We start from the raw sequence: 23142 nt of genomic DNA on the forward strand, positions 1-23142 counted from the left end.
ATGCGCGGAGGGCCTGTAGGAAGAGATGCTCCCGAGCTGAACAAACCAATTACACCCCTGTCAAGGCCGTGGCGCTGCACTGCATCATCCCCACAGAGGCCCCACAGTTACACTGTGAGGCTTTACTCTGGCTCAGGAGTCCCGGCACTGCCGAGCCGTGAGGCCTGGCATGTGTGGCTCGATCATAAGCCCAACTATTAAGTGTTTATTGTCCTTTATTAGAGCCTCAGTGTGGCTAAAACAAAGTCTGCCCTGGTCAGTAGACACCAAGCAACTGAGGCATGTGACTTCTATTTGATTGCAGAGTGTGTTAAAGCTGCAGGGCAGGGCTGCTTTTACCCCATGACTCTCCCTTTAGAAGAGTGTGTGTTGGGGGGGGCGAACCTCCAAGACTGCTGCTGCTGCACATTCCTCCCAAAGCAGAAACACAGGCCATTAGCATCACATGCTAACAGAGGCTGCTCAGACACAGTAGAGCCACAACGCTTCATGTGTTTCCTTGAGTGCCTCTCAGGGACGTTTCACTCCACTGTGACATTCTTTGAAGTGGAAATACAGGATTAGCCTCCTCGTGGTTCTATGAACAAAATAAATGGTTTAAAAGGTGATAGAAAACTCTATCTGAACACACATGGCTTATGTCTGCCTGGAGGTATAATACAAAATATTTATATAACATATTAGCACTGTTGCCTCATAATAAGAATGTCCTAGGTACAAATCCTGCCCCGAGTGAAGGAGTCTCCCTGTGCCTGCGTTGGCTCTCTCCAGGTATTCCGGTTTGCTCCCACACTCCAAAGACAGGCTAATTGCTGATGCTCAATTAGCTCTAGGCATGAATGTGAGCATGAACGGACCTGCGCAGGGTGTACTCCACATCTCACCCTGTGACAGCTGGGATAGGCTCCAGCCTAGGATGTCCTCACATCGGCGCTTATTACAGCTTGCACCTGACAAGTACTGTCACATTAGGACTAAAAGTGAAACCAGAACTCGGAGGAGACATGGAGCATGACTAACAGAAGAAGGCATCGCATCGTGGTGCAGATCGGGATCAATTTCCTTAAAATTACAAAAGATGGTGCACTAACCCTGGTAGTTGTTGCTCTCTGCATGTCCTCATGCCATTACTGTCATTTGTGATCAGCTCCGTTCTTCTCATGAGGAATTTGGTTATTAAGCACGTATCACTCACCACATAGCGTGTTATAACCCAGTTATATTGCGCCATATAAATTTCTAAATAAATCTGAGGGATTATTTCGTGAGAAAGGATGATTAACGCTCCAGCAATGCCATGCATTTGCTTACTTGTGGCCTATTGTGACAGAGCAGTGGGTCTCCGGAGATGATGACAGAGCCGTCCATGTGAAAGCGGGCATACTGGCCAAGCAAGCCTGGACTGGATGCGACATAGCCCTCAATAACTTCAGAGACAGGATCAGCTGAGTTGCACAATGGGCAATGCATTAGCTAACTACTGACTGTCAGCCTCAATAAACTTGAACTGTGCTCACAAAAGGCGCACACGCTCGACGGCCTCGACTGGCACACTTCGTTAATTAAAGAGGTGAGAACGAAGCCTGTCGGCTGTTTCATGACGGCGGAAGAGCTGCTAAAACACTATTTGCTGTTCACGTAGATGTTTATTTACGCTTTAATCTACCTGGGAAGTGGAGCAGGAAATCTTTGAAGCACGATCAGAGTTCCCACTGTGAAACAGTGTGACCTTGTACGTCATTGTGATTCTATTATTATAAATCTGAATGTGGAAACAGTTTATTTAGACATCTTAGTGCCACTATCACACATCTCTCTTCATGAAAAGCTCAGAAAATAGCTGTTTTAAGTGGCTCGTAACAAATTTGGAGACATCAGGAGAAGTTTATATACATTATTCTGCAGTTTTTAGGCCATTAATAAAGAGATTTAATTATCTGGTGTAAGATCATATTTGTTAATAAGTTGGAAATAGAGTTTTAACCTTGTATACAATGGGTGCTAAAAAAGTCTAACACCTAAGTTTACTGATCAGAGGTGTAAATACTTTTAAGTATTGAATGATAAACAGATCAATGGCCAACAGATGACCTGTGAACATTAGTAAATATTGATAAAACGACCACCCACATTTTAGCTCCTTTACTCAGGATGTGTTGTTAAAGAGGAGATGCACTTCCAGTAAGGCTCACTTGATGTAGGTCATGTAAACTGTACAGGGAGGAATCATATTATGTGACATCTCTACCACGCAGGGGCACAATGTTACTCAATTTAAAACTTTAACAAGTTGAGAAACTTTAGTTAAATTCAGTCAGTCTGTGGGAGTTAAAGAAAAAAAAAAAAAAAAAGAGCGTAAACTGGAGGACGAACATGGAGGCGGACGGGATGAGGCAGACAAAGCGTCGGGCCAAACTCATTGATCAGCAGCAACACTGTTCCTCCCGCGCTCCCTTTGTTCAGCACTCTTTCTGCTTTTCAACCAGATGCAATCTGCTGCTGTTTAGTAATCCAGAGGAGGCTTCCCGATGACTCAAAACACTGCAAACCAGCAGCTCACGACAAACTAGCTAATATATTCATAGCGTCAATCCACCTCTGTGCTGTCACTGTGTTCTGACACAGGAAGCCTGACTGAATGATCACCAAATAAGTCATCAGTCTTTCCTGAAAGCAACTGGAACTTACAGAGAAGTTATCCCAGTTTCCCTCGGGGTGTCTTCGTGTTTCATCAAGTAAAACCGAAGACTGGTCTCAGCTAAATAGCTGATTTTATAACTGATGTTAAACTGCAGATCAGCTTGACAGGAAAAATGACAAACCAAGAAACCGCAGCATTTTTATGACTCATAAAACTACATTTGAACAATTATAATGTGACGTTTAACTATAGCAAAGCATCAGACATTGGAGACAGTCGTCTTTAGGGTCTCAAACAAAAGCAACTTTGTGTTTTGTCTTTCTCGATTTATCTTTCCATTTAATCACTGCAGCTCAGATTTGAAACATCACAGCAGCTGTCACCCATATCCCATCCAGACTCCATAACATAAAAACAATAGAATAGTCTGAACAAAGAGACCAGATCTACTTTTATTCAAATCTGATGTGTGAATTTAGTTTTCAGCCTACACATGAAACAACTAATGATCATATTTCCAATAATTCAAATATTTAGCACAAAACACTACAAATGTTCTTCAGTCCCATTTCATTCACTTGAATCTATTACGCCAGCAAATTCTCAAATTGAGGAGGAATCAAGTTCTGACGGCACTTTTGCTCAAAAAAAGAAAAGAACAATGTGGTAATCAGACAGCTTTTCCAAAACAGTGTGAGTCACATTTAGACCGCACTGTACAGATTTAAAAAAAAAAAAAAAAAAAAAAAAAAAAAAGGGAAATAAAAGCCAAACTTATGAATGACAACTCCCACAATCAAGTCTTTAGACCTTCTAGTGTGGAGGGCAACGCAACTGTAATACACAGATCAGATCTTTTATTTAATCGGCTACTCTCTGTTCAAAAAAGCAAACAAACAAAAAGTTCTCAGTGTCTCATAGTCCACAACCAACAGGGAAACAACACAAATCGAGTTAAGGTAAAATGAGATAACACAAAGAAAAGCAGGAAATTTTAAACCATTTAAAAACAGATATTTTGGTCAAAAATGAGATTTTTCCCTATCATCATCATCATCAACTACAAATTTTACTTATCAGTGCACCAAAATATTTCAAGGTTAATTTTAACCTTTAAAATAATTTTTTCAGTTTATAAAAAAAATAATTAAGTATTAACTAAATTTGTTAACTGTTTGTTTCCTGTTTTAAATCTTTGTGATGTGGCTTTTAGGGCCAATAGTGCTTTTCTGCACACATTTTAATGCAACTAAACATCACATAAACACAAATCAGAAGTCGACAATCTGAACTCATCTACTACTTTACATGGTGACACTGCAGCCAATCAGGCTGGAGAAGAAGCTCCTGATGCAGGTGTGTGTGATCTGCAGGTAAGCTGTTGGGGGATTCTGTGTATTGCTTGAGAGTCCTGTAGGTGTAGTGGGATAATTAGCAACAGGGCCATCTTTGAAAGGAACAAAACAAAGACTCTGTTTGTAGGGATCTTAACACTGAGTCCAGTGTTGAACAGATTAAAAGGTGAGGAGGTCTGCCATCCTGCTGACCTCTGAGCGAAAGGTCCCTCAGTGGCCCCCAGATGCCCCCGACCAATGAACCACTGTCTAATCCTGGACTCCAGAACATACTCAAAAAACACACATACACAACCCACGCAGACTCATCCACCCCAGCCCAGAAACACAGACAGGATGGGGAGGCAGGGGCCCTCTGCAGGCCACAATCACCACAGCATGAAAAATTAATGTAAAAGGGGGGGAAACCCCCAAACTTTAACATAAAGATTACACTCGGGAGAAAAAAAAAATCTGCACATTTATGAGTCTAAGCGATAATTAACAATGATGAAATATTATTCCAGGCTAAAGCTGCACATGCAGAGAGAGAAAAAACACACCTGACATCAAGAGAAGGAGGGTTAAAGCCAGGCATTGTTTACCAGGCCTCATATTGTGTTATTGCTCTGGGCAGCAGCTACACAATAGACCAACATTAATGCAGACCCAGGCAAGACGGAAGAAAGGTGAGCAGGGCACACCTTTGCTTTTATTTACTGCTGCTCGACCGAAACTACGCCAGTAATTTCCGGTGTCGCCTGCAAAGAGGTGGATCCCTGTGCACACAAACACACAGCATACCTCAGAAATTCTTGCAGGCAGGTGTCACAGAAGCGGTGTCCACAGGTGGACACTTGGACGGGCTCCCGCATCGCTTTGCTGCAGAGCGGACACTGGAAGCGTCTCTTTGGCTTCTCCAGGAACTTGTAATCAAACCCGGGCATGGCTGCAGGTTCTGTCGCTTTTGTCGGGCCTTCGGCTGCAGGTTAAAGGTACAAATGTCCTCTCGATCCCCCCGCAAACGGGGCTGTCTAGCTGCGCTGCCGTGAAGCCGATGAGGGGTTCATATCACGTCCCTTCCGCCGCCGACGGATCGGGCTCTGCAAATTCGTCCTCCCGCAGTGCTCAGCTGTCTGACGGCAACAAAGGCTGGACGGTCCGAGACAGGCTGGAGAAACGGTTCTCCCTCCGCAGTGTTTATGTTGGCCGGCAGAGCTGCTACAGCTGTGCGGATGACTCCTCTGGTGATGCAGAATTGACACACTGAGAGCAAAGCAAGAGCCCTCCGTCTGTTTAGGTGCACCGAGTCCCGCCTCCGCCTCCTCCTCCTCCTCCTCCAGGCAGGAGGAGTCAAGGAGCTGAAACGCTCTGTTCACACCATTTTATCTCTGTGATCCCCTCTTTATGAGGCTTTAATCGAGCCTTTGTCCGGCTACAGTGGGCTCTCATCGTTCTTTCATTTCACATTTGATAATTATCAATGTTTATTTATCAGCTTAGACGCCATCAGGGGTCCACATAAAGTGTCGGAGAGTGATAATAAATAAATAATTAAATAAATAAAAAAAAATACTAAACATACATAGTGCCAGCTGGTGAAGTCACACGTGAGAGAGGTTTCGCAGTAAAGATGTAAATTAAATAAAGAAAAACTGAATCCAACTCAGACACCTACAGCACAGTCAGAGGGGAGAGGCGCCCCCTGGCGATGGAGCAGCACACCAGTCTGGTATTATTTCGTTTCAAGCTTAAATGTTTCATATAAATGCTTCATTAAAAATAACCCCTGACGTCTGCTGTTATACTCATTAAAAAAAACAAAACATCCGGATGTCATTTCGTTCACGGGGTCAATAAAGCGCACAGCTTCACATCTGGATCGGTTTTCACCTGCTGTATTGCCACTGGATTACATCACCATTACATCATCACACAGGACAACAAAGGCAGCTGAGCCATGTCCCCAGAAAAGGTGAAATAACTCGGTGTGTTTATAGTATTAAACTACATATTAATGACAGCGTAAAGAGGAGGGTAGAGGAGGTTAATGTTTCATTTTTTGAAAGTCTGTCTTTTTAAATGTTCTCTATTGGAATAAAAGCCACAATACAAGAAAATGTCACTGTGAGTCAAATTTAATGTGAATGTAAATATAAAAAATACATGCATATTTAAAAAAGCAGCAGTGGAAATGAGCATTTTGAGGTGCTTGTACTTGAAACTGTTTTCTGTGATTATTTTGGTTTGTTTATATGGATATATATATAAATATGCATTAAAATCTTTATCAGAGGTGAGTCTTGGCCCACACTTAGAAGTGACTACCTGCTTGAAGTGGAACTAACAGTTAGTCACAATAGATCAAGGAATTTTTGGAACGATATTTCAGCGCTGTGAGACATCTTGTGTCATCAGAAATACCTATCGAAGTGAAATCAGACATCACCTTGATGTTTACGAGAAAATATCACAAACTAATCCAGATGCAGATTAGTAAGTAAAATTGATTTATATAGCGCTTTCTAAGAAAAGGAGTCACAAAGTGCTTACAGAGTTAACAGGAGAAAAACAAACAAAAAGAAGAGCAAAATGCACACAACAGAAAAACAACCAAATCTCTGTCTGAGAAGTTTAAAGCTTTCTAAAGAATGCCACAGATTCAAGCGTGTGAAGAAAGAGTGGTAAGCTGTTCCACAGTTTTGGTTTTAAGAGACAGTACCCATTTAGATTTTACACGGGTACAGAGAACCACAAGAAGACCTCTATCAGCCAGCCTAAGGATTTGAGTAGACAGGCGATGTAAGTGAGGGCCTCACCTCATAAAGCCATGAAAGTAAGAACCAAGATTTCAAGATGATACCTAAACGTGACTGGATGCCAGTGCAGATGCTGTAATGATGGGGTGATATGAGAGAATTTGAGAGCGAGTTACAATCCTTGAAGCAGCATTTTGGACAGATTGGAGGCGATTAATAAACGCTTTGGCGGACAAGAAAATAGAGCAGTACAATAATCCAAGCAGGAGGTGATGAAGACCCGAACGAGCATCTCTTGTTCACTTTTTGAGCAATTTTTCTTACAGTGAACAAGCAAGAGCCTTGATGTGAATATCAGAAGTCAAACATCAAAAATGATCTCAAGATTGTGTTGTTAGCTTTTAGGGTGAATGAGAAAGAAAACGGATATAGAGGTATATGCTTTCTGGAGCGGGAAATAGAGACATTTGCTTTGTCTGAGTTAAATTCAAATATTTTTCATCCAATCATTAATTGAATTGAGACAGTCAATCTACCCCTCGTCTCTGGAGAGACAGAACTTCCAGCCTAAGCTGAGCTGTGCAGTCTCAGACTGCTCTCAGCCTAAATACAGAATATAATCATGTAACTGCAGATGATCTCTGGATTTACTATTGGAAATGAAGCCATGCAGCAGCATATAAAGTACTTCAAACTGACCCCACTTTGCATTATTAGGACTTCAGGTTCTGTGTGCAACTTTCTTCAAATCGTTCATTATTACAGGTTCAAGTTTACATTGACTGGCCCAAAAAAGGTCCTCAGCTGTGACATTTATTTTCCAATATCTCATATTGATGAGGGGAGATCCTCACCGCTGTGCAACATGTTCTTCAGCACATCCCAAAGATTCTCAGTGGGGTTAGGATCTTACTGAACCTTCAACCCAACGGAAGACCCTTATTTCTTTAGTTAAATTGAGGCGGTGTAGTTTGTCTTCATTTACTACAATGGGGGCTTTTCAACATTGTGGTATTTTCATTTGTTGTTAACCCTTTTCAGCATGGTTGTGTCTGCATCAGAGTGAGGCATTGAATGAAATAGTTACTGTACTCTGAACACTTTGGCAGGTTTTGATTTTGGTCATCACATGAACAGTTTTCACACTGTTCTGTACAGCAACATGATTTCAATGAGTTACAAGGACAATAATGATAAAACTGTGAACTTCATCTGCTGTTCAGAGTCCTACACTGGAATGAAAACAGCCCAGCATGTGCACCATTTCCTGCTGCAGTCAGTAAACAGTCTGAAATCTCCTTTCACTCCTCTCATTGAACTGCTGTTTATCTTACAAAAGTGAATGAGCGAACAAGCGAGTGGTTTCAGACACAGCTCGGTCCGTCGTTATGTGGTTCGAACACCGCTGTAATCCAATAAATCGCAAAGTGACCACTGACGTGGTGCTGACTTCATTTGTCTGATGAACGCTCAAGTGGCTTCATTCTTTTCGTTTCATTGACCGGCTGCTTGAGAGAGCTCAAACCAGTTTGACCTTTTAATGGTCTTTCTTGTGCTGACACTGCACATGAGAGCGCACAATAGCTCACTGCATGAGCCCAGCCTAATGACTTCCTGTAATCTAGCTTCAGTATCTGTGTTGCAACATTCCTTTCACCGACCTGATGTGAGATAAAACCTGCAGCAAGGCTGTGACCTTTTTTTGTGCTTTGCATCATGAAATCAAACCATTGAATGAAACACCTGAAAGAAAAATAGATAGAGAGAGAAAGGCTGAGGCTGCAGCTGGGGTTTGAAAGGAAATCTTTCTAAATTCAGCACAGATGGGTCTCTAGGAGGAAGCGGTCCTCCTCCACAGTCTGCTGTCGGGTCTCACGATGGCCGCAGAGTGGGTTATTTTTCAAGACGAGATCATCTGGAGATGGCCTCCTCAAGCAGAGCTGAAGCAGAAACAGAATGGCAATGTCAGTAGAGCTGAATCAGGTGCAAGTGTTTGACCTAATTGGGAACTGGTTCTATCTTCTCTCCTTTAAATACAACAGTAAGATAAACAGCTTTTGGTTTTTGTACTGAATTAATCTGAAGATGCCACCTTGGCTTGAAATCTTCGCTACATTTTGACATTGGTTAGACAAAATATTCATTCATCCCACAAAGAAAACAATTAGCAGGTTAATCGATGAATGAATTGAACCAGCAGCAAACAACTCGTCTGTTGTTGCACAAAAAGTATTAACCCAATAAATCAGTGGGCCAATAATGAGGCTGACAGTTAAATGAATATCAGTAAGAGCTTGTCATGTTTTACAGGAGGTCTGGTAGTCCTGACTAGTCTAATGGAAATTTTAACACTGCAACAGAGTGATTCCTGCTGTCCAGATGTTCCGCTCTCTTCTTTCTCCATCTGCTTTTTCACTCATGACTAATATAGGCAAAAATACGACATAATACAAAAGAACTTCAGGTCTTATTTGTTTTTAAATTTAGGATCAATATTACAAATTTTGGAGAAATGGTCTGCAGTGCTGCATTTTCTTTGGTATTGTTTAATCACAATTACTACTACTGGGCTACTGGACCAGAAAAACATGTTTGCTTTTCACAGTGACTCCACAGCTACATCTGCACACAATTATCTACATTTTCTCTGTTCATTGTTTAAAGTAATTAATAATTAATTAATTCTGTCTTCAAGTAATTGTTGTGAAGACTTTTGCCTTCCACTCACAATTTAAAGCTCACATTAAGAATTTAAGTTCCTTTCAGAGGTTTGTGAACTAATTTTGTGTTCAATTAAATTAATTCTTTCCTCCTTAAGGAAAACTTTAAAACCTGGTGATTTTGTACTTGTGTGTTTTAGCTTTTGACCTTCACATATGTGTTTCCTAATGTTCACCAGATCCTGATCACTGAAACATTGTTCAAGCATGTGTCATATCATCCACACACATCAGGTCACGTAGAGAAAACATTGACCTACATGACGAACCATTCTTGTTGTCCAAAAAACCTATACAAACAATTTTATCTCTCGACTCTTAGAAAAAAAAAAAAAGAAGCTTTGCATGATTCAGAGCTCAAAACAATCCTTCTTTATCTTTATACTGGACCTTTAGGACCACCCTCCGTTTCTTTCCATTTCTGTTGTTTAATGTTGAAGTGTTTGAGTTAGAAGGGTGAAACTCACTCACTTGGGCACTTGTGCAATGGTCTGTACTGTAATCTAAACCTCTCACAGTGGTTGGTCTCTATATATCTGCTGCTCAGCTCAGGCCTGAGAACCATTTAAACAGCAGCCCTGCAGCCTGTTGCTGGATTACCAGCATCTCTGTCACTTATTGAATTCTGATGCAGTTTAATCTTCTCTAATTCTGCAGCTGTTTTCAAATATAAAGTGGAATCCAAGCCCTCAGTTTTGTACCATCACTGTTTATACTGCCATTTTCTGTTCCACTCCATAGACATCTGTGACCTACAATTACTTTTAGTGTGCAGATAAAAATTATATTTGTAGCATAAAAACTAGTTTCTTGTGTAAACAAACCCCCTGGCACCCCGTCTGTAAAAGATGGAAGTACTCCACATTTTTCGCCACAGCTGAGCTTTCAAACTTACAAATGAGTCCTTTCACTATTGTACACAGATGAACATGCAACTCTGCTGATGTTATCGGGGGACCTTGTCTCGAGTTAAGCTTGTCTTTCATCTGGGGAGTAGTGATATTTCACCACATCCCAACATCTCACAGAGTTTGTTAACAGAGGGTAATGAGTGAAATATTACGTTTCACTGCCAGCAGGGTGTTGCCATGACAACAAGCCACCGACGTCACCGCGAACGGGTGACTTTCATCGAGCTGCACTGGCTTTGGTAGCCCAGAATCCTCCTCTTTTCTTCCCAGGCGGCCACGGGCCCCCTTGCCCCACGTGTACACCTCCCCTTCTGCAGAGAACAGAAACAGAAGAAGAAGAGGATGGTCACCAAATTGAGAGTCAGAACCCCAGCATGCATTAATTCACACAGGTCTTTAACTGATGGCTCCGTGGGTTTATCTTTGGGATGGCGTGAAAATAATCCTGAACAAATGTGAAACTTGCTGAAGAATCTACCGCAATGATCATCTTTATCGGCTTTATTTTGGAGTTGACGCTATAAACCCACTTCTGACAAACTTGAGATGCTGTCCAAAGAGAATCCAATTATTTGCAAATCTCATAAAACCCATATTTTACTCATAATAGAGCATGGAAAACATATCAAATGTTTAAAGTGACAAAATGACGATATTAAGAAATATATTTTGAATATTTTTAATTTAATCATAGAAATGCATTTCAAAACAGTTGGCATTGGGCAAGAAGAGGCTGGAGAAAGTAAGTGGTACTAAATAGAAACGGCTGGAGGAACAGTACGGGTAGTTGTTTGCAAATCATTAGTTTAATCGCCAACAGGTCAGCAACTAACTGGGTATAAAAAGATCATCTTAGAAAGGCAGTTTGTCACAAGTAAAGATGACCAAAGGTTCACCAATCTGCAAAAAACTGCATATACAAATTGTGAAACAATTTCTGAACAATGTTCCTCAAAATTAAATTGTGAATCTCTTGTAATCTGCAGTAAATACATAATCAAAGATTTCAGAGAATTTAGAGAAATCAATACGGAATGTTTATGACTGTCGAGCTCTCAGGCTACCAACTCCTAGGTCCCAACTTTTTCAGAATTGGTGTTGTACATTATAACTGTGTGGTGACACAGCCAGTCAGAGTCAAATTGAGATATAATAAAATACCCATGTAAAGCAGCTAAACAACAGCTATCAATGAAATGTGGTCTCTATCAGATTAAATCTAATGTTATCCATTTCAAAATCCTAGTTGACTTCCTTCTTAAGTTATCGATTTGAAGTCACCCGTTTTTTTCGTTGTTGTTTTTTTTATAGTTATACCTATGGTATCAATTTGAAACTCCTATGTCAGTTACTGCATTCACAAACTTGGGACTCCACATCACCTACCCGGCAGGTTGATGATAATACCCCATCAGTCTTTTACAGCTGAGAGGTAAAAAGAAATGTCTAACAGTAATTTATAGTTTCATTGGCTAATATAATTAGACATGGTAGTTCTCACCGTTTATGTTTCTCTGGCATACCAAGCAAGTCTCCCTTGCCAGAAAAACAGATTTGGCCTGATTGCAGCTTAAGCTGTGTGTACACACACTTTTCTCCTTCTTATTGGTTCCAGTAATCCAGTCAACTCTCAAACTGTACTACATCCCCGGCCCATCTTCAACCTGAACGGCAGCCAGAAAAAACTGAAAGCCCCTTTGCAGGTGTGCAGGGTCTTCAAAAACTTCAAGACGTGATATTTACTCTTTTCTACTCATAAGTATATTAACCTGATATCACACTTTACTTAAAACTATATTGCAGTTTCCTCTGTCAGCCATCCAACATATTTTGAGGATTCTTGTTCACAAAACTCAAGTCTCAAAAGAAACGTGGTTCAAAAAGAAATCTGTTGCAATGTTACAAACATGACTCAATAAATGCATCTACTCACCAGATCCTATGGCTAAGGTGAAGGCGTCACCACAGGCAGCCACAGTGATGCCCTGCAGGCCAGACACTTTGCAGGGGGCACGGCTGCTACGTCGGGAGCTGGAGCCAATTTGACCGTGCTGGTTGCTGCCAAAGGTGAAACACTGACCATTTTCTGAACAACAAAAACGTGGAGACATAAACCAAGAAAAAATTTAGGAATTACACTTGTGGTGAAATTACTTTGTTAGCAGCTTTTCCCTTGTGCGGATAAGAAAAATTTACGTTTTTAATGAATTGCAGTAATATTAATTTTTGTACCGCAGTTGCCTGACAAGGGTCTGCGGGAAAAAAAAGAAAGAGGTCACAGACATTATTCAGGATTCTTTGTTGCATCCCACTAAACCCAATGCTGTCAAAAGCAAGGGAACTACTGCAGTTTTGTCAGGGCTAATCTCTTCAATCTTTCTGGTTTCTGTTTTTCTAGTCAGCTTTAGTCTGGGTGCTAACCAATCACATTTGAGCAGGTTCTGGATGCAGATAAACAGACTGTATAGATGCAAAAAGAGGAAAAACATTTGCCGTTAAGCAATCTCTAACAATCAGCTATTTAAAATATCTGCTCCTCTCTCTATTTAGTCTTTCTGTGTTCCCCTCAAATTAGTTTATTTATCCTTTAGTTGTGTCCTTGATTAATTTCCTGCTTTATTCTGATACCTAGATTTCTCTTGTATCCTGCTTTGGATTTTATCCCTTGTTTGTTGATCATCTTGATAGTTTTCACCTTTGTCTGGTTTCCCTTCTGTTTCTCATTTCCAATCAGCCCTCTGTGTATAAGTAGTTCTGTCTTCCTCTTTGTCAACTCATCTGTTGTACCACCTGCTTCTCTCATAAGGTGCTGCTTCTAAGTCATGTGCTTGTTGGCAGTTTTTGTACTTTTGGATTAGTCACCCTTTTTTCCTCCCTGGAACTTATTGTCAGCATGAAAGTAAAGCTTGCTTTGTGTATTACTCTGTGTGCCAGTCTGTATTTGGGTCCACCTTTGGACTTAAACTTAACATACAAAGGCACTCGCAAAGAAATGCTATAATAGCTACAAACGAGACTCTTTCCAAAAAAGAGAATAATATTGTGAATTTCTTGAACCTGTAACAGCGACAGAATGCGCCGTTCCAATGTCAATGTAAACAATCTTCTCAGTGTTGAGTGGGGCTGATTGGACTGGAGTGTAAGAATGAACTTCTTCCACTTGATTCAAGGGATTCGGTTCCTCTCCAGCTGTGATCATATCCAGGCCAAGCTTGTTGAACCTGAGTACAATAAAACAACAAAACAAACATTTTTAACAGACACAATGCTGTAGTATTCGTCCAAATCTTAAGTGTTTGTTTAAGCATGCATACATTTGAGAATATAAGACTGTTTGTTTCCTGTAAACAAACACATTACCAGCACTCGCTCATAAGTATCGTTTCTTTTTTGCCTTTTGGCTAAAAGCTGCAATCGGTGAAATCCAGAAAACAAATCTGACATTATGTAATATAGAAAAAATCCCAAGTAGGCAGACGTTCCAGTCTAGTTTGCTATCATGTGTATCAAGTTTCCATCCCGTTGGCTATGAAGTCTGTTAAGTTTCATGGTATATAAATAGTTCCACCTGCTATTTTTGGAACACTTTGATGAATATCGTGCAATAAAGTTCTTCTTACCCATCAATGAAGAATAATTATCATTTAATGCCAGTAATCTTTTAGTTTCATATTTATCAAGTATTCAATACATGTTTAAGGTCTGGAGCTGAGTTCACTGCTACTGTGTATGTATTTCATGTCTGTAAGCCACAGAAGTGTGAACAAAGCTGTTTACTACTCTTGCCCTCTCCTATTCACACATACATCCTCTCTGAGAGAGCGGGATTAGCGCTGAGTGAATGCAAAGGCTTTGTCATTTTAAGAGAATGCTGTCTCACACGTTGTGCACTAGGAAAGTACCTCTCTGACCTTTTAACCTACCACCATCAACCCACATGATCGAGTTTATAGAGTGAAAAAATGTTAGCATTTTTTACGGAAAACATGGAGTGAAAACGTTGTCTCAGCGTTATATAACGCTGCTCATCACTTCCTCATTTTTGTCACACTTTTGAATCAAGAACCAGAATAGTCACCTGTTGCTTCCACATGCCACAATGCTGTGCTGGTTGCTAATAATCATGGAGCAGTCAACTCCACACACCACCCTCTGGGCTTCAAAGTCGCCAGGTAAACACACTTGCTGTGGAGAGTTATGGGTGTCCTGGGTGCCGAGCCCGAGGCGACCTTTCAGACAGAGACCCAACCATTAAGCTCTGTGTTGAGATGCAGCTGTCATAAACCACACAAGCAAACACCAAAAAGAAGAAAATAAAAACTGGTTTGTTTACTATACCATTGTCTCCTCTTCCCCAGGCAAAAACCTCTCTTTCATTGGTCACAGCGAGAACATGGGAAGCACCGCAGGACACCTGAATGAGCTCGTAACCAAGCAGGGCCTCCACTATCTTGGGCTGAGAACAAAAACAGTGTCATCAATGAAATGAAAGCTTTTCATCAAAAATCTGTAGGGACGTTGCGCCCTCATAGCATTCATTTAACTGTATAAAATGAAACTGCATCATTCTTGGTTGAATTCACTCCTCTCTCTCCCTTTGTTTCCTGTCTGCTTCTGTACTATCTATTGCCTAATAAATTTTAAAAAATGTCTTTTTAACGACCATCTCTTTCTATAAAGTCTTTTAATTATTCATTCATCCATTATTATTTCATTGTTATCAATTCATTGTACATGTTAAGGCACGTCTGCTTTTAATGTGTGCTTTTCTGTAAAAATATGAGGGAGAGCACATCAAGCCATGAAAAAAAGACATTATTTTAACACTGTGAAATTGCAAAACACACACAAGCTTGTGTAGAAGCGTGTGGAATGAAGTCTAACCTGTCAGCTTTTTAGGACGACGTCTGTATTTTTTTGCTCCAGTGTTCCAACAACCCAGCTAATATTCCAGCACATTCACCACTAGCTAGTGGGCATCATGTGCGCTGCCTCCTGCACACTAGCTCTCTCACCTAAACCACACAGTGTTTCCAGTAGTGCACTGCTGATTAAATGGTATTATAGACTAACTTCAGGGTCACAGAATTTCTACTGATTGAGAGATTTCTTTAACATGTAATCCACCTTTATTAATCTAAACAAGTTGATTTGAGTGGAATTTACAAAGAAGCTGTTGCCTTTAACTGTATTACTTTTATTAGGGTATACCTAATTTCTTACACTGGCAGCTATCATTGCATTTACTAAGGCATTCAAATAGTGTACCTGTGTTACATCATTGAAGTTCCCGTGTCCTAGACAGCCGTTGCTTCCACTACCAAACGTCATGATAATGCCCCTGTCTGCAAATTGGAAATGAAAAGAAGGGATTAACAGGACTATTAGTTGATGAGTGTAGGTGTATTCTTACAGAGGCCAACAGAATGCTTCTAATCCCCATCTAGGAAACACTAATCTGCAACACAACAGTGAAAACTGATGAAAGAGACATGAGCTAAGAGAAAAGAGTCTTTAATCCTGTGTTATCGGCTTTGTGGTGTTGGATGGGTTGACAAAACCCTTCAAAAACACGCTGTGAGTGTACCACAGTGTGAGAATGAGAGAAACAACCATTCCTAACTGCCAGGCAAGCATGAGGGTTATGTTCAGGTAGATTCACAATATCAAGATAAAGAGATGGTTGGCTGTATCCAAAGTTTGCACTCAAACACCGGTTTAGTGTTTTAGGGGATGAGCATAAAGAGATTTTCTACAGCACAGCTCCTAACTAAACTGATTGGCACGGCTGTGATCTCTCTGATGGGTATCCAAAGACAAATGGCCCACCTACCTGTCATGCAGGTGGTAAAGAGATCACCACAGGACACAGACTTGATGGTGACTCCAGACTGACCCTCGAGGAAGCGAGAAATAAACTGAGGCTGGATCTGCTCCACCACACCAGGAAGACTGGCCTCAGAGGACCCCACTGATGGAGCCTGTGACAAAAAATGTTATTAGACTAAAGTGAGCAGAGAGTCTCTTTATGGCAGTAACAGAATAAGAGGAAATCACGAGTCTGCAATATTCAAGCCTTCCAGATGTTACTTTTAAAGTATACAAATACCCATGTAGAGAATTTATGCTTTTCCAAGAGTATCTTAAAACTCAAAATATGGATAAAAAAGTGCTAAAATCCTTCAATCTGATGTTGTCTGTTTAGTACTGTAGCTTCTCCAAGCAACCATAACAATGCTGTCCTGTAATATTGCTATTTGAGTCTTTAAAACTTTCTGGGATTTTCTTGTTTGCTACAACAAGTACTGGCTCATAATTTCTTTCAGCTATATTTGGACGTTTAACAGTGGAAACATCAGCAAGGCTGAGGAGAGCATATCAGATCAAAGCTGCTCCTTTTGCACTGTGTCAGAGTTACAGGGAACATTTGTACTTCAGGAAAAGCAGTCAAAGTAAAAAAAAAAAAAGAAAAAACAAAGAACACACACACACACACACACACACACACACACACACAAACCTCCCATGTAATCAAACGGCCAGTCTTGGTCACACCCATCTTTTGAGTGCGGCCCAGAGAGACCTGAAGCACTTCCGTGTTGAGCATCGGGAGGCGGAGAGGGGTCGAGATGCCACTTCCCCACGTATACACAGAAGACAGCGGGAGGGAATGCACCTTTCCTGGTCCTAAACCAACTGATCTGTCTGTTTCAGCCCAAAAAAAGCAAACAACAATTTTTGTAACTGACGCTATCAGTCTAGATCAGCCAGTACTATGGTCAAATAACTACATGCTTCACCTCTTGACCTGTTGGCAGGAACTCTCCCTCCTGGTCTACCTTGAGGACCAGTTTGCACCGTAGACAGAGGTTTCTCAATCCTGGAAGAAAAGAAGATATTGATAAAGACAGAAGTCACTACACAAAACATAATAAATCTCAATCTGACATCAAAACTCTTGTAGTTAAAATAATCTTATTTCATTATTAATTAAGCAAAAAGACTGTACCTGCGCATTTTTACATTTCCTATATCTGTGTAGAGGTTAAGCAGGGGCCTGATGCATATGGGGAGAGCCATTATTTCATTGAGTTGAGGCCGTTTGGATGGATCCAAATTGAGCATGTTGAGAATTAGCTGTCGGAGTTCTGGGCTGTAACGGTCTGAGATCGGAGCAAAGGTGCCGCTCATGATCTTCAGAACGAGGGCGGGGAGATTCTGAGAGAAAAATGAAGGAGTGAAATCACAAGATGCATCACAGATTGATGTGAAAAGCATAATCTCTCATCTACCCTAAATCCTTGTCAAAACAAGAATCTTTCACAGCACTAAACCGCAGTGTAATCGGTAGTGAAAACAGACTTGAGCAAAAGCAAAAAAGATTTGAATGAATTATTGATCTGAGTGGATATCAGAAGCAGTAGCAATCTGTTTGTGCTTTAAAGTGGGACAACATGCGGGTGCTTTTATGAAATATTCTGAGAAATTTTAAGAATCCCCCATTGTGTAAACAGAGTAGCTCTAATGGTTTGAATGCCTTTGCACACAGCAAGAGTTTATAATTTATACATTTAAGGAGAAGAAGAGTAATGTAAAAACAATAATGCAGTATTATCATCACACCCAAAATGGGACAGTATAAAGTATATGCTCTTATTACAGCAGCCTCAAAGGCTCTCTTGAGGCTTGCTAGCTCATACAGCACACAGCCCAAAGCCCAGATATCACTCTTCTGGTTATACGGCTTTCCCTCACACAGCTCCGGGGAGATGTAACAAGGGGTCCCGACAACCTGTAACAGGAAATAAAGGAGGTTTTAATTCCATTTCAGAATGCAATTTAGAATTCTAAAAATGAAGGGAAGAGGTAAGACGATTCACCGTGTAAGCTTTGCTTTTGCTGACGAGGATCTTGGAGATGCCAAAGTCTCCGATTTTGACAATCATCTGGTGTTTGTCAAGAAGAATATTCTGAGTCTTGAGGTCCCTGTGCAGGATGAGCTTGTTGTGAACATGGTACAGGGCGAGCAAGATCTGCACAAAGAAGTGAAGGATGGTGTCTTCGTCCAGTAGCGAGTTACAGCGCTTCTGTATGTAGTCAGCCAGTGTCCCACCTGCATGGAGAAAACATGAAGGGAAGAATAAACAACACAGATGACTTTGGTTTGTTGGAACCATAATGGAAGTTACTATGTTGGTCTGAGTAATGAAATGATATTACAGCCAATTAACATTGGATTTTAAAGGCTTTAAAGGGCTTTAAGATCACAGCAGGTGACCTTGTTGCTCAAGTGAAATGTTACTGTAAGCATTAGAAAAAATAAGTAATCCAGCCATGTAAATAAATCACATCAACACTTTTATCTGCAACAAATAGACTTTTTGGATGTTTACAGCCGCAAAATCTGAACTTTAACAAAAACTAAAGTCCATGTACTTTTTCAATAATTTTCTTTCATGTGAAAAAATATGACAATAAATCCAGGCAGGATATATTTACCAAAAAATCAAACAAACTACTGCTAGAATAGTTGGAGCAATGACAAAGAAAAGATAATGAGTGAAAAATGCTCATAAAACACCAAAATATGTAAGGTTTTATATCTGAATCAAAACAATGTACGTGCACCAATATCTGTAAGCTATGGCAGTTCCACTGGCAAAACAAGCTACTTAACCAATCACAAATTGAGAAAATGTCATTTAGAAATGCATTGCAGAACTTTAGAGGCCTTGGCAAAGTCCTCGTCTTTAGTATGAAAATATAAAGATCCAAGCCTCATGATTTTAGGTTTTTGTTTTGGTGCATTTGTGCAGAAGGCTGGCCTCACTAATGGCAATCTACATTTTTTACATTATAGATAAACAGATTTCTGAATTGTAATACTATCACACAGCCTCATGTGGTATTCCCAGGCCTAACATGATGGGAACCAGCAAAGGTATGGAGCCCTGCAGGACTATATCATGGGAAAAGTAACATGCTGTACAATTAACAAAAGGGAGATGTGTAATAAGATATTATAGCAAGGTTACCTGGAGCATATTCCATCGCTATCATTAGGGCCTTGTCTTCCAGGAAGTTCTCATAGTACTCTATAATATTTGGGTGGTTGAGCAGTTTCAACACCTGACACTCGTTTTGTGCTGCCAGACGCTCGTCTCGTGACATTTGCTCCACCGGGATCTCCTTAAGGATGACATAGGCCGCGTCGCTGCGCCTGCGGCACAGGTGAACAATCCTGACAGCAGAGCAAAGTGAAGAAGAATGAGAGATACCGTTTCCTGAATAAATATGAGCAGGGTGATTTGCTGAAGTTTAGATTTGACATTGTTAACTCATTCACTGCCATTGACGTCTATAGCCGTCAATTGCAGTGAATGAGTCAATGGGTTTAACTCATTCACTGCCAATGGCTGGCAGTGAATGAGTTAAGCTTTGGCACTGATTTATTACACGTTACTCTCTGGGGAAGCGATAATGTGAACCAAATAAACACAGTAACACAGTAAAATAACCTCAATATTTAACTTAAGATTTTTAAGCTAATGTGAGACAAAGTTGTAAAAGAATAGAGAATCTGAAAAATCTGACCCTTTCACAGCATTCTGTACTAACCTTTAAGAACTACTCCCACACATGGCTGGCACAGAATAAAAAGAGAAATAAATGGAAGGGACACCAACACAGTGCATGTCTTCTTAGCATATAACCTGACTGGATTCTTTTATGTAGAAAAATAATAACACTTTATCAGCCGATTTAACATCTGGGCTCAAAAAATAACTCTGCCATGCTGTGGGATCAACATTGTGTTCTATTCAAATAAAGTACTGACATAAAAGTACAGCTGTGCAGATCAGGACCTTGTGACTTCCCACCTCTGATGGATTATTTAAGTAGTTATAAATAAACTGCAAAATGAGCAGAGCAGCTCAGGCTCGGGATAAATCCACTTGATGTGCATTATTTATGAAATGTAAGCAGCACAATCCCATGTCTCATTGTGCAAACATCAAACAGGCCATCTTTTAATGACAGTTTTATCATTCAGATGTGAAGTATGACCAACACCAATTCAAAGTGATATGAATGTACAGGTATGGAAAACAAGATTTCTTTTTCCTGCCTCTATGGTATTTTGATCACAAGTTGGAATTCAGACAAATAGAATGAAAATAATAAATGTCAATGTTACAAATGAAATTTCTGCTATATTTGGGTTAGATTAGTTGATTTTGTTTCAGAAGACATCAGAAGCTTTCTCCATCTGTGTACCTGAAAAGTATATTTGATTTGTGTTACAGTCCTGAGGTTTCTGAGATGTTACTGAAAATTGATTTTTTGGAATTTGTTGAGTTTCGGTTCCTATTTTGATTGGATTGTTATTCTAGTCTGCCCAGTGTTTCAGTCTTTGTGTCCCCCTGTCTCTATGATCATCTTTATTGTGAGTCTTTTTGTCTGGCTTTATTTATTATGTTTTGAATGTTCAATTATTTTCAGTTTTGCTTTGATAGTCAGATTACTCATCTTGATTCAGTTTTTTACCTCCTGTCTGTCTTTACTTGCGTTTGATTACCTTCAGCTACGCTTTGTTCCCACTGCCCTCTCATCTCCAATTAATATATATATGCTGTGGACAAATAGTCCAAAAAATTCTTTACCTTGACCTTAATGGTCAGGTGTAATGGACACTATAAGGAAAAGAGAAGGACGGTCCTCAAAGAATCCAACTTTACTTACACTATACACAGCTTCTTAAAAATGTGATGGCAGATGTTGTGGATTTTCAGAAGAGTGAAGACAACAACTAAATTTTAAACATGTTTGTGTCATGTTGTTTCACACAGTCACATAAAAAGAGAACCACCCCTAAGAAATACAGTAAAACTTCATTAGCAAGGCTGGACATTTAAATGAACAGGGACATGGAGCTCATAAAGTGTATACCATACCAGTCAAAATGAGATTATTTACTTCAGTCATATTTTCTGATGATCTAGTGTAACTCAATATAGCTCATAATCTTTATTTATGGAGCTTTTCCTACTTATAAAGCTCCCTTCTTCGTGTAAAGCAACAACAAGCAGATTTTATGACAGTAGCATAATATTGATCATTTAAAAATAAACTATAAAGGTTTAGCACATAAAATTGAAAATCACACATAAATATGTGAATTGCTTTTTCTTAGTACTTAGAGAATTCAACCAGCTCCGATTATGCCTGCAATGTTTATTCTTCCAGGTCACTTCATGCAGAAACCTTCCTAAGCAAAACCGACTCTTTGACCATCTTTGACCATCAAATTAATATTTATTCATATGTGACATGGTAGTGTTTTTGTCATTGGCTATAAAGTTTGTGATTGGAAAAATAGTTGAAGTGTTTTATGACCTCTTGGGGTTTTTGTTTATCAGCTAAAATTATATATCTTCATGACACTTAAAAGATTAAAAGTTTCATTCAATTTAAGACTTCAGTGCCTCTTTCATAAAACACTAGCCAACACATATTCTTTTTCAAAACTCCAGAAAAACTCATTCAATTAGTTGAAGTTTAATAAAAAAAAATTAGAGTTAAACTTTGAAATTCAGTTTGTAGGCTGGTTACAAACTATTTACACTCATTTGTCATCTTACCCTGTCATCTGGACCAACTAACACTATATTACCAAAAGTATTCAGTCGCCTATCCAAATCACTGAAATTTGGTGTTCCAATCACTTCCATAACCATAAGTATATAAAATCAAGCACTTTGGCATGCAGATTGCTTCTACAAACATTTGTGATAGAATGGGTCGCTCTCAGGAGCTCAGTGAATTCCAGCGTGGTAGCCTACCGTGATAGGATGTCACCTGTGCAACCAGTCCAGTTATGAATTTCCTCACTTCTAAATATTCCACAGTCAACTTTTAGTGGTATTATAATAAAGTGGAAGAGATTGGGAACAGCAGCGGCTAAGTTGCTTCCTGTTCCAACATGACTGTGCACCAGTGCACAAAGCAAGGTCCATAAAAATATGGAAGAGCAAGTTTGGTGTGGAGAAATTTCACTGGCCTTCATAGAGTCCTGACCTCTACCCGACAGAACACCTCTGGGATGAATTAGAGCGGAGACTGGGAGCCAGTCCTTCTGTTCCAGCATCAGTGTCTGACCTCACAAATCCGCCTTTAGAGGAATGGTCTAATATTCCTATAAACACACCCTTAAAGCTTGTTGAAAGCCTACCCAGAATAGTTGGAGCTGTTATAACTGCAAATGCTGGACTAGCATAAAATTAAACCCTATGAATTAAGAATGGGATGTCACTCAAGTTCATATGCGTGTGAAGGCAGATGACCAAATACTTTTGACAATATAATGTATATAGGGTTTGACCGAGGGTGGTAAACATTTTTGGTGACTTTGGCAGACTTTAACACTCATCTGACCTCTACATGCCTTTCAGATAGCTGGTTTTTAAAGTAAATAAATCGCGTCCAGTGCTCTGTTACTTCTGGTAACACGTCCTTCTCCGTCGTCGTCTTCTTCGCACGTTTGACGATTTCCGTTACTTCTTTTTAAGGGGAAAAATTGTTTTCCTCTTTCGCTCCTGACAGCGCAGCGTTTACAGACAGGCTGATGTGTGTGACATAAAAGAACTTTTATAAATTACATATAAAGTGTAAGTATAGCCAGACGTTACCCGAAAGCTCCTCTTCCAACAACTTTGATTTTCTCATACTTCTCCATCGCTGCTGCGCCCAAACGTTTCCGCCGTTTCCAGGCAACCC

The 23142-nt window shown here is 40.1% G+C and overlaps 2 protein-coding genes across 3 annotated transcripts in view; both read right to left on the reverse strand.

The window, feature by feature from the left end:
- The window catches only part of traf4a (tnf receptor-associated factor 4a), a 36848-nt gene extending 31559 nt beyond the window's left edge, over positions 1-5289 (reverse strand). For both annotated transcript variants that reach the window (XR_014914746.1, XM_085429138.1), the window contains exon 1: positions 4780-5289. Coding sequence is in view for 1 of the 2 variants with exons in the window: in XM_085429138.1 (XP_085285264.1) it covers positions 4780-4922 (143 nt within the window). In the remaining variant the exon portion in view is untranslated. The remainder of the gene's footprint in view (positions 1-4779) is intronic.
- Positions 5290-8353: 3064 nt separating this feature from the next.
- nek8 (NIMA-related kinase 8) lies at positions 8354-23142 on the reverse strand. The gene is made up of 15 exons (XM_085429137.1): positions 23055-23142; positions 19401-19606; positions 18246-18478; positions 18026-18157; positions 17375-17583; positions 17166-17245; positions 16886-17070; positions 16199-16346; positions 15634-15710; positions 14704-14821; positions 14444-14594; positions 13423-13586; positions 12299-12451; positions 10518-10676; positions 8354-8674 (listed from the first exon to the last, which is right to left on the reverse strand). The coding sequence occupies exons 1-15, from the start codon at positions 23099-23101 to the stop codon at positions 8646-8648; spliced, it is 2091 nt and encodes a 696-aa protein (XP_085285263.1). The 5' UTR covers positions 23102-23142; the 3' UTR covers positions 8354-8645.

This window comes from Rhamphochromis longiceps, linkage group LG14, assembly GCF_057381845.1.
Source record: "Rhamphochromis longiceps isolate RC_006_pf linkage group LG14, R_longiceps_female_GT1.1, whole genome shotgun sequence".
NCBI classification, from domain to species: Eukaryota; Metazoa; Chordata; class Actinopteri; order Cichliformes; family Cichlidae; genus Rhamphochromis; species Rhamphochromis longiceps.

What these genes read in the sequence shown, in the direction of transcription:
- nek8 (XM_085429137.1), bottom strand. Translation starts at nt 23,101, where the DNA reads ATGGAGAAGTATGAGAAAATCAAAGTTGTTGGAAGAGGAGCTTTCGG. An exon ending in GCCGTTTGATTACATGGGAG is followed by an intron (nt 16,347 to 16,885) that starts GTTTGTGTGTGT and finishes TTTTTGTCACAG; the next exon opens with GCTCCATCAGTGGGGTCCTC. An exon ending in ACTTCAATGATGTAACACAG is followed by an intron (nt 14,822 to 15,633) that starts GTACACTATTTG and finishes TTTTGTTCTCAG; the next exon opens with CCCAAGATAGTGGAGGCCCT.